This window comes from Gadus morhua, chromosome 7 (assembly GCF_902167405.1).
Source record: "Gadus morhua chromosome 7, gadMor3.0, whole genome shotgun sequence".
In the NCBI taxonomy this organism is placed as follows: Eukaryota; Metazoa; Chordata; class Actinopteri; order Gadiformes; family Gadidae; genus Gadus; species Gadus morhua.
Window position 1 is genome coordinate 17,043,225 of NC_044054.1, and position 12,622 is coordinate 17,055,846.

Here is a 12,622-nt window from a genome sequence, read left to right on the forward strand (position 1 = left end):
CACAAACCTGAAAGTGAATTTTGGACCCTGCCTTCAGGTTGATATGGCAACCCACCCAGCACCTGTTATATTTATTCACAATTACCTACAAATCCCTCTAGTTTTTACTGTCGATCTCACTAACTGATCTGTTATGATCAAAGGTGTGAAAGTGGAGATTGGACCACACCCTTTGTGCGCACACGCACACACACACAAACAAGCCCAAACATACAGCGGTAGGGAGATGTGTGTAGATGTAATGGCCGTGCACCCATCTGATGCAGGAATAACACTGAGCATTGGTAATTGACTGAAACAAAAGTGAACCTATCCTATCCTGGGGCTCTGTTGGGGACACCGCCCTCTATTGGCCAAAGGTGGCGACTACATCTGTTGCCGCCCGAGTCTCAGTTATCATTACGGGCGAGAGTATGTATAAGTTATTGTTTTACGGTCGCTAAATCCACTATGGATGCTCCCAGACCGCCCTTGTAGAGCCAGAAGAAGGAGCCAGAAGGTCATACTGGTCTCTAATGATGCTAGGCTGTAATACGGTCCCTTATTCCCTAACCTACTCCTCCCCCCCATCATCTCTTTCATCTGTCGCCTCCCCAAAACCCCCCCACCCCCTACTCCTAGCCTAGAGTCGTCCCTACGCCCCACACACACACGGATCACAGCTGTGTGTGTCCGGCTGTGTGCGTACACACACACACACACACACACACACACACACACACACACACACACACACACACACACACACACACACACACACACACACACACACACACACACACACACACACACACACACACACACACGCACACACACCCTGCTGCTCAGCTAGATAACCCTACTCCCTGTCTCTCTCCTTCACCCTGCTCACCCAATGTCTCTCCCCGCAGATAGCGGAGACCTATGCGTTTCTGCCCAGGGAGGCAGTGACCCGCTTCCTGATGAGCTGTGGAGAGTGTCAGAAGAGAATGCACATCACCACCACCGGTCTGGAGTCGAAAGGTACCCGTCTGTCTGTCTGGACTACAGTTTGAAGCTACCTCTCCGCCTGTATGTCTGTCTGGACTAGAGTCTAAAGGTACCTCTCCATCTGTCTGTCTGGACTGGAGCATAAAGGTACCCGTCTGTCCGTCTCTCTCACTGTCGGTCTGGACTGGCGTCAAAAGGTATGTGTCTGTCCGTCTGTCTGGACTGGAGTCTAATGGTACCAGTCTTTCTGTCTGGACTACTCTATAAACTTAAAGGTACCTGTCTGTGTGTCTGTCTGTCTGGAATGGGGTCAAAAGGTGTGTGTGTGTGTGTGTGTGTGTGTGTGTGTGTGTGTGTGTGTGTGTGTGTGTGTGTGTGTGTGTGTGTGTGTGTGTTTTTGCGCGCGTCTGTCTGGACTGATCTCTAAAGGTGTCTGTCTGTCTCACTGTCTGGCAGAGTGTTTGTGTCTGTATGGACTTGAGTCTAAAGGCAGCTGGCTCTCAAGTCTTTGCTTCCAAAACATAGTGCTCATTGGACTCACTGTCTATTCCAATATCTATCAGCAGCCATCCTCATACCAGCATAACATCAAAATGTGGGTTTGAATATGGAGACTGTTATTGCGACCTTTTAAACAGACTTGCGAAGGCTCAGCACCGAGTCAAATCCAGGGTTGTTCATGGACGCACCGTGGATGCCATGATATTACAGCCAGTCAAGTACATTCATAATTTCTTCACAGAGCTCAGATCAACAGAGGTTTACAGTAAACCCTCTGTTATTAAACTGTTGCCTGGAATCATGATGTCATATTCACCATAATGCAGTTCCAGCGTCCACAAACCTGATTACCAGAGTCTTGTCAGTGTGGTTTGCCTTGATGCTCAGGCCCTCAAACACCTTCCGCCATACAGCATGGTTGTCATGGCGGTTGCCATGGTGTCTCAGGGTGCAACATCTGCTGGGATGTATGTGGGGAGGGTTTTTCTTGAAAGGAAAACACTCAAATTCTAACGGTGAATAAGCCTCACTTTCCACATTGGGTATCCACAGAGTCGGTTCATCTGTCCCTCTGTCTGCTGTAAAGAGAGAGAGAGAAAGAGTGCGAGAGAGAGGCTGGTACCCATGTTGAGAGTAAGGCTTTTTCCCCATAAGGTGTCGACGTTTGTTTGTTTGTTTGTTTGTTTGCTGTGCAAAGAAGGGAACACCCTCCTCCCGCATTCCCTGTCTGTCTGTCTGTCTGTCTGTCTGTCTGTCTGTCTGTCTGTCTGTCTGTCTGTCTGTCTGTCTGTCTGTCTTCCACACTCTTTTCCTCTTAATGATATACCCCCTGCTCATCCCCTCACCCCCCATCTCTCATTTCACCGGGGTGTCGTTCCAGTGTCCCCCCTCTCTCCTCAATTAGCCTAATTAGCGGCGCTTAACAAAGAGCGGGGAACAAGCGCACGGTTGCAAGGAAAATAGCCTTGGTTGTAAAACTGTTCTACTGGTCCCTAACAACACATCATGAAATTCGCACTTCATTCACGATAAAGGTCCGGTAACAATAAATAATGCAATTAAGAAAATCAATGTAAGTCTCAGATCAAAAGACAGCTTCTTTCTGCACATATAAAACGCTAGTTTTGTATTTCATAACAATAATTTTGACTGTAAAATCGTAGTCAAATGGTGTGTCTGTAACGTTCCCTACACATGTGCGCATGTGTATTTAAATGCGTCTACATCTCTTATCTGTGTGTGTGTGTGTGTGTGTGCGTGTGTGCGTGTGTGCGTGCGTGCGTGCGTGCGTGCGTGCGCCAGGCAGGGGACCGATCACCATAGGGTAGGAAGGCAATTAGCTGCCCTCTTTCCAACTCAAAGAACAACACACACGCACACGCACACACCTCAAAAGCCTCACTATCGCAATGCTAGAGTCACTCCCACTAAAGTTCAGCTGTGAATTATTAAATGCAGCTAATCACCGTGGACTGGGGCTATGTTTAATTGGCAGGCAGCAGGCGTACGTGTCCCTATGAGGGGGTTTAGTGTATGTCTATATGCGGGGGTTTAATGCGTGTATTCATGTATGTCCTTGCACTTGTCCTGTAAGGATGGGCATGTACGGTTTTCGGCGCATCCCCCCAGATGAAGAATGCATGACTCATTAAGAGGACTTTGGTTTGTCAAAATATAAAAAATTGAAATCTAACAATTCTCAAAGTGCTTGGACTATTAGTAAATAATGTGTGATCGTTAAGTACTGCTTTTTACCTGTGTTTCATATGATTAGGTTCTAGTTTGTTAAGGCTCGGTCTGTGCTTCCGCTGGTCGGTGTTAATCATTCAAAGGATGAGAGTGTTTCCATACGACGGCAGGGATCCCGTAGCACCGGAGGGGTGGGATACTGAACATTGTCAAGACAGAGACGCAGTCTCTCACCAGATACCCAGAGTGTTTTCAAAACCACAGCATGTGCCACCGGCCACAGCATGAAAACAGTAGCTTAAATGTGAAACGAGCAACGCAGCACATAATCGATCTGTTATCCGAGGCTCCCTCGTTCCCTGGACGTATGCTCCGTAGTATGCACTCTCACTCTGGGACGAGACTATCCATCATGCGTCCGTCTTGACCGGCCAGCCTGCCTGTCTGCGGGGTCGCATTGAGTGTTCTCCTTCATCCTCCATACGTTGCAGAAGCTAGACACGGCCTAGCGCTAGGTCACTGTGGACAAATGACTGACAGGAGAGACAATGAAGGGAATAGAGAGAGGTGGAGGCTGCAAATATGAATGAGGGGGCGAGATAAGGAGATGGGCGGGAGGAGGGGGGGGGGTGGGGGTGGGGGGGGTGAGTGCTACAGAGAGACGAAGCACCGATGTGCTACACCTCCAAGCTTGTGTTGTTTTAAATATTTGCTTTGGGGTATTTTAGCTTTGGATGGCGGAAATGATGGCCTTGTGCCGCTGTGTTGAGCGTTCACTTTAATATTACGTATCAAAGGTGTAAACCCCGGCATGATATTGGTGAATAAAGCTGTGTTTGACATCGGTTGATGATGCTGACCCAGTTGTATTGCAGAACTAACCTGTGTTTGATATTAGTTTAAGATGCCAACACAGTTGTATTGCAGAATACACATGTGTTTGACATTGCTAACAGACATTGGGTGTTAGTGTTTGTCTGGGCACTGTGCAAACACCTTAAAACAGTACTCACCTGCCCCGGTGCAACGTCAACCACTTTATATAAAATCCTCCTCCCCTGTCTCCACCAGAGAACGACCGGCCGACGTCCCTCGCTCCGGACATGATCGACTACAACATGCCGCTGACCACAGCCTACCTGAAACACATGGAGCTACAGTGTGGGAGCAACATGGACAAGGTAGGCTCCTCAGAACCCACAGCATGGTACAGTACAACCCCCCCCCCTGCCGTCGCTCCTGCTGTGACCACGAGTGTGAGCGATGTGTGGTAGTTTGTCCAGAATGGTCTCTGGTTCCCAAGCCTGAGATCTCTTACAGAGCAGGTCTGGTGTCTGATTGCCATATCATTTTCTGGATTGTCAATATCTGCACATTTGCACATTTGCTGCGGTTTATTGGTGCAAAAATACAAACCTCTCTCTTTTGCTCTCTCCACCCCCCCCCCCCCCACATGAATCAACCCCCCCCCCCCTCCCTACCTGTCTTCATGCCATTGGAAACATGGCTAGTATCTGTACAAAGCAGCCCCCCCCCCCCACGCACACACACTGCCAATCTAAAGCTCTTTGTGTCTATGGGTTGTTGCAAAGGGGGGCTGAATGAAAATATGTCTTTTGTATGTGCAAGGAAGTGATGGCATGTCGTGTGTGTGTGTGTGAGTGTGTGTGTGGGGGTGTCTTGATAACCAGTGGGGGAATAGGGTTGGGCTCATTCCAATTAAGCGAGGCCTCTGAGCGTCTAGTTAATTAGCTGAGGACGGGGGAGACACTGAAGTGCCAATTTACACTGGAATGCCAATATATATCACACACACACACACACACACACACACACACGCACGCACGCACGCGCGCGCGCACGCACGCACGCACGCACGCGCACGCACGCGCGCGCATATAGGCTTGCACGTGAATACACATGTGCATAGCATGCACATTGGAAGCATACACGGATACATATACACACAGGAACACACTACTACCGGAGAATAGACACACACACACACACACTAGGGAATGACATTCTGGTTAAACTTCTCTAGTTTAGTGACGGCAGGTCAGGAGCTAATTACCATTCTGGCTAATTGGCAGGTGTCTCGTTATCATTTTCGGTGTTAAAGCGGAATTTATAAAAAAAATATCTTTCCTTCTGTCAAGGTAAATAGAAAGAACGTAGGTGTTACTAGCTGTCACTGCGAAATCACTGAAACGCAGGTGATGCAGGTCAGAATCCATATTCTGTCATACATTATCTTTTCTGAACTCAACAAATGGTGTTGTTTTCAATTAAAAAGAAATGTGTTTCTGGTCCTGACGACATTTTGGCTAATCTCCTAAAACAGAAATCAAAGCTTATAAAAAGCTTAATCATTGTTAGATGATAGACGATGGATTCCGAGATTTTTTTTACACTACTGTTTACCTGCATTTAACTAATGCCTGCTCAAACATGATTGGTCAATACTACTCAAACTACAAACAGACTTCAAATGTAAACCTGAGTGCTTCTAATACCAAAGTCTTCAACCGTTGCCTACAGATTCTGTAGTCATAGGCAGATATCTGTTAACAGAGATAAGAAACTCCACTCTGTTCCCAACCTGGGTGTTTTGGATGATCTAAAAATGTCCTCTCATCAGTCACTTTATCACAGGTGCATTGTGGGTCACATGACCATCATTCAGTGTGTCCGGTCAGATCTATTCCTGATGATTACCTGATCCAAAAAAATAACCGGACCTTGTCTCATCGGAGACAGCAGTCAATGTCCACGAGCCAAAGCCCAGGCAACAGAAAAGGCTGGCCATGCAGTAGATCAGATAGCCCGAAACACACAGGATTAGAACAGCAACCTCAGCAGAGTGGGTATCGATGCCGCGCCTCGCTGTGGTTTATATATGACAGCTATGGCACGCCTTCAGTGGATCCTTACACAAGCAGAAGCTCATGCTGTTGGTTTTAGAACTCAAATGATGCAGTCCCTCATCGCCTGAGGTACTGTACAGTCTCCCTGGTGTAGCAGAGGTTTAGTGTTGGGCGGTTTTGTGAGACGTGGAGAGAGTCATTCTTGGGAGGGATAACTATGAGGGAGAGGGAGAGTGAAAGAGAGGCAGAAGGGAAGAGAGAGTAACATGTGTTGGAAGACACCATTAACACCCATCACTGCCTCTCTCTCCTCCACTTAAACCTCCTGGAGCAGGTGGAAATTACCCAGGATGCTTCCTTCTTTAGGGAGATCGGGGGCAGGAGGGGCAGATTGTGATTTTGTGCATCGAATTGTGTGTGTGTGTGTGTGTGTGTGTGTCTGCGTGTGCGTGTGCGTGATGGGGCCTTGGGGGAGGGGGAGTAGGGGGGTTGGGGCAGGTGGGGGGCAGAGGAGGAGAATAGATGAAGGGGTGGGGGGGCTGGAATGAATTAAAAAAAGAGAATGAGGAGGGTTCATTATGTATATTAATGCCCCGCCCCCATATCGCTGCAACCTCCTCCCGAGAAAACTCATTCCATTATTTGGGGAGAAACGTGTGGATGTGTATGCATGTGCACGGGTGCGTGCACGAATGAGCTGGGTTGGGGGTTGCTCTGTTATAATTACAACAAAAGAGATAAAGTTAGAGTGCTTCAGGAAAGGCAAGTAGTCTCACTGTTTGGGACCTGGAGGGACTACCTATGATAGGTGTTTGACCGTGTAGCATTTTATTTTTATGAAAATAAAAAATACAATATTTAATTAACCCTTTCCACGTCTGGTTATATTCATTGATAAGCAGGTTAACAGGAATAACATCTCAAGTGTGTATTATCAGTTGAAGATTAATGTTTTTGTAGCTGATCTCAAAATAACCATCATGAAAAACTGTTATTTTCAGCGATTGGTTGAAAACCGTGTGTAGCTTTCCTGACCAAACATTAAATATTCATGTTGTTGGTTTAGAACATAGGAGTCAGTCACATGACTGTGATGTGCATGACTATTGTTTTTCAGTGCTACATGTAGCATGGTTAAATAGGTGTTTTCTTGACCTCCATTAGACTCCATTAGACTCTGATATCGCCTCCCTAAAGGGCTGTGGGTCTATGATGTCGGGAACAAAAATGTAAGCTCCTGTTTGGATCCTGGAAGTTATTCATTAGAACTAGTTACATTCAAAACTATGGTTCCCCATCTTTTTCTCTGTGATCGACTGACCCAATAGGTTCAGGTTCAAGTGTGACTTAGGTACTGGGGTTGGAAGAACCTTCAGGATTGAATTTAAAACGATTGCATTACATTTTCTTGGAAACAGCCATTGTATTTGGATCACAAAGTGACATTTAGGCAGCATTTAGGGTTAACTGGATTTGCTAAGAAGTACAATCCAGCGCTATATCCGAGTGCCACCATAGACTATGAATACATGGCATACAGCGACCATACACTTTTTAATGGTTGGCTTCAAACAGGCTGAGGAATACCTTCTTCCCCTGGGCTTTTTGGCTACTAAATGCCTGACATCCCCCCCCCCCCCCCCCCCCCCCCCCCCCCCCCCCCCCCCCCCCCCCCCCTACCGTAATTTTTTTAAAGAGACACTTATATTTTATATTTGCATATTTAATAATTTATTGTTGCCTATTGCGGTTGTCTGTGTTTGCATTTTGCACTGCTTTTTTTTGCACTGCGGGTGCAAAATTTCGTTGTACAAGTTTGCACATTGAAGTCTGAAATACTGAAATTCATGGTTGCCATCGTGTTGAAGCTGCTTAAATCCAAATTCAACCCAAAGCATGCCTCCACCCTTGGTTTGTAGTTTTTTAGCCTTGTAACGTAAAACAAATAATTCTCAGGGATAACTACCAGATATGCTTACCTATCCTACAATTATATTGAGATCCTAAAGCAACATGCTGTACAACTAAATATAAGCTGGATTCTTCCACCATGACGGCTGTCACTACAACGGATGATGGATTCATCAGTGAAAACATCCATGAGCAAAGCGTCCATCTATAGGAATGCAGGGGTCAGGATGGTGCAGTTAGGAATCTCACCTGTAGGGGGCAGGTTTGCCATGCAAATACCTTGCTCGGTAGCACACACACACACACACACACACACACACACACACACACACACACACACACACACACACACACACACACACACACACACACACACACACACACACACACACACACACACACACACACACACACACACACTTCTTCGCTCTATAAACAGGGGTGTGTGTGTTCTCTGTACCAGGGATGGTGCGTATTCGAACAGTGTTTATACAAAGATATATACAATTTAAATATCTACATATTTATTACAGCTCATCTGTTGACTTATCTTGCCTCATCCTGTACATAATCAGGACCCTCGAGGGAACAGGATTAAATCTATGGTCAAATAAAGTTGTGTGGATTTATGTCTCATTCACAAAATCCATCAACCGGTATTTTTGTCATGGGCAAAGATACTGCAGCATGCCATACTCCGCAGCACATTAAAAAGACCACCCTGTGTGATTTTTGATTAAACTGGGAGGCCCAACGATTTTTTTTATTGTACAATATGAAGCATGTTGTAGCTGCAGTAATACAAAGGCCTTACTGGTGGCTATCGTTTGCAGCCAAACATCATTCTGTGACCCTTTTTTGTGTCTATTCATCCCCCAAATTTCTGGCAAATGTGTTGTCTTTTCATTTGCAACGATTGGACAATGCATGTGGCATCGGACGGGCATCCATTCTGTGTAATTTGCATGGTCGCTAACAATGTAACGTCCCATGGGCTGAGCTAACAAAGGGAGGAGGGGGTGGGTAGAGCAGAGAGGGGCAGGGTGGGCTTGAAGGAGGATGGGAGGGGGTGGGGGTGTTGGTGGCCCCCACAAAGCCGGCCTATCCCAGTTTAAAATGGATTTAATGGCCCACGGTACAGCACAGTTGCAATTACAGTCCCTGCATCTCTCTCTCTCTACCCCCCTCTCGCTCTCGCTCTCTTGGCACGGGTGTGACGTCGTCTCGCTGGCCCCGCCCCCATCTTCGGGCTGGTTGCCAGAGAGAATCTTGAGGGGGTCTGCCGTGTGCTCGCGCTGCCTCCCCATACAGAAGGATATGTTGCTTCTTTGAAAAATAAAAACATAAATTTAATCAATATCAGATAATAGAAAAGAAAATAGCATCGGGGGAATTTTAAAAGCGTGAGGCGGCCGACATTCATGGTCAAAATCTTGACGGGAAGGTAAGAAGGCGTTTTCTAATTTACCAATCAGCAACTGGACTATTCATGTTTTTTTTTCTTTTAGAGTATTTATGCTGGCTGCGTTGTTTATCTTGTTTACATGTTACTAATTGAATGAGACGAAAGAAGCGAAGAAGCGATTCTGTTCCCTGCGGTGAAATCATACATGAGACGCGCTGCTGGACGCTCTATTGATAGGTGTTAAGATTAATTATCGATGCAAATTCATACGACAAACCATAACGCACACTTCGGGATACAAATTATAGTCGTACATTAGAAACGTCTTTCCTGATCCGTATCAACCTGAGGGGAAATACCCAGTTTGTATTGAGTTGTCATGTTGATCTATTATATGTGCACTAGGCTAGTAACAGGCTCCATCGGGAGGCACTGGGCTCCCTCGCCCGCCTTCTCTGTACCAAGTGGACATGGCCACAGCGCTAGCAAGCCGGAGAGCCACACAATCCTGCTGAGAGTGCCCCTCTGTTCCCCCGTGAATTCGCTGTTATTATTCCTACTTCCTAGTCATGTTGTGTAATTCAGAGTGCACTAGGCCAGTGTGCCTCTGACCGCACATTGTTCCGTTCCACTCGGGGCGTGCGTGTGTGTGTGTGCGCCCTTGTGTGTTTATGTGTAGGATCTGCGTGCGCACGTGCTGCTGGGTGCGCTTGTTGTAGGCGGGCGGGGTGGGGAGAGGATGGCTCGGGTGGGCGGGATGCGGACTGACTGGGCATGGTGGGGAACAATCGCTGGCGCGTGCCATGAATTGGCGCATGCCAGCGCTCCCCCCCAACCCCCCTCCCCGTTTTCACACACACACACACACACACACACACACACACACACACACACACACACACACACACACACACACACACACACACACACACACACACACACACACACACACACACACACACACACAGGAATTCCAGTGTGCTGACTCGGTTTTGGCAAAACATTTGCATAAAAATATAAGACGAAACAGGCTTTCTCGTTGTTTAGTTAAATAATGAGAAGGCTGTTTAATTCCTTAACATCCGGTAATATATGCTTAAAAATGGCCTTTGGATTTAATAGTGTCAGTAGTCACTGTATAATATGCTTTTTGTTCTACTAATATACAATGCTTTTTGACTTCATACAACTTAAGTATATCTTCCACTGTGGTAAATGCCAGTTGGTTCTTCTTATGTATTATAATTAAGCTTGCTTGCAACAAACTATTGCTGTTGCAATCACCATATCGTCATTGCATAGAATCCAAATTGTACTGCTGACCCTGTTCCATTATGTCCCGTTAAATGTATTGTTATGGTTGTGAAATGGGTGTCTCTTGGTACCGTAGACAGTATCTCTCATGTGGGGACTCTTTGGGTCAATCCTGTATCCAGAACACTGTTGGAAGGCATCTGCTCTTTTTTATTTAGATGGCTATTGTGATCGTGAAAGTAGTGGGAACAGTTGGGAATTTTTAAAGTTTTTACTTGCTTGGATTAAAACTGGTTGATTTAATCTATTGATCCACCTTTCTATCCCTATCACTTTCTATCTAACGCCACATTTAGTCCAATTCCAAAGTTTTACAATCTTTTCCGTTTGTCATTTAATGTTATAGTACATAACATGGTGCTGAGGTTTCTATTGGCCAGCTATTTCGGGTAAATACATGAAAAAAGTTATTATGTACACTATGTACAGTATGTATTATGATTAAATATATTTATTTAAGATCACAGTCAGCCTTGTTTTCCTTCAAATGATTTATCATGGATAAGGGCTCCAACGTTTTGGAAAAGCCCCCTGTGGGTTCACCATCGCACCTTCCCTGTGTGTTTCTTGGCTTGCTTCTTTCTCAGATGTTTTCCTCCTTTTTAAGTATAAATGCACAAAACCGTACCCCGCAGAGGCAGCGAGAGAGGGGATTAAAGGACCTTTGATGCACCTGCAACTATAAGAAGTAGGTATGAACATGTGGAACCATTGTCTCGCTGTCACCGGGCAAACACCCAGATGACGTGCGTCTTCATCTGATGCATGTGGCAAACGAAAGAGTATTCAGTATCAGAGGCTCTGATAGTGAAAGGGCTAGGGATTCTGTTACCTCTGTAGCAAGAGGGAACTATAGACACAGCTTGCTGTGGTGCTCAGCCATGTTGCCCAAGGCACTGACTTTCTGATGGTTCAATCTGTAGTAAATAGACCCCAGCGATATGAACTTGTGATGCATCTTTACCGAGGACTGAGCCACATCGTTTTTAATGACTGTTGTTTTTTGTGGTTGGCTAGCGATCCCTGGCAGGTATAGTCTAGTGTTTGTGTGTTGAGAGTGCAGCCACTGGATTTAAGGAGTCCCTTCAGTGATCTCGTCGCGCGCTCCCTTTTTCCCTCCTCTATGTTACGTTATCTGTGTCTCACACACACACTCAGCCCATGGCCCATAGGCAAAAAAACTATTCCAAATGCGCAGCTTGAAGTCAGATTAATAAATAAACCATAATGTTTTGAATCGTCTGTTGTGGCATTTAAGCGCCGGCTAAGGTAAAGGAAAGGAAATGCTATCATTGCTGTGTCCGCTCCAGGCTGCAGAGTAAAGAAGAGACAAGAAAAAGGTTTTATTTTAAACTGATTCCAAAAGACGATCCATGTCCATGTTAGTTGAAGTGTGTACTTCGGCAAACCAAAAAGGTGAATCATATGGTGTTTACTTAGAGGCTATGAGAGTAGGTGTTCGCAGTTTGGGCGATGACCCAACAGACTGTGGTAGTTGGTTTGCCTTTACTTTTGGTTTCAGAACATCGGCGGTAACGAATTACAGTTTTTTTTTTAAGCATGACTTACGCATATCGTGTGACAGTGCATCCATAGATCACATCCGGAAACCCAGACTCATATCTACAGCCGCGGATCAGTGAAATATCGGTCAGCAGGCCAAGCGCTGTAATGCCATCATGCTGATGCTGAATGAAGATGCCTTGATAAAGCATAACCTGTGTCTGAGTTCTGACTTATGCCCACTCAGTTATTACGAATCCTAGTAGTCATTAGCCAAACTATGTTAGCCAACGCTTATACTTATTAATAGGCTACTATTTTGATTATGATTCTTGTTGTACATTGAATGTAGCATCGATTTTGAGGATTTCTTGAATAAAAATGGTATTGTGCTCCTAGTCTCACAAATCGGACTTTAGATGAAGAATCATAACTCTGACAGCAGACTACCTCAAATCTGCGT

General features: G+C 45.8%; 1 protein-coding gene across 1 annotated transcript in view; it reads left to right on the plus strand.

Annotated features, from left to right (window-relative positions):
* Positions 1-12,622, plus strand: part of LOC115547460 (nucleolar protein 4-like) — a 72,777-nt gene that overhangs the window by 12,896 nt on the left and 47,259 nt on the right. The window contains exons 3-4 of the mRNA XM_030361689.1: positions 891-1,002; positions 4,231-4,340. Coding sequence (XP_030217549.1) covers positions 891-1,002; positions 4,231-4,340 — 222 coding nt within the window. The remainder of the gene's footprint in view (positions 1-890; positions 1,003-4,230; positions 4,341-12,622) is intronic.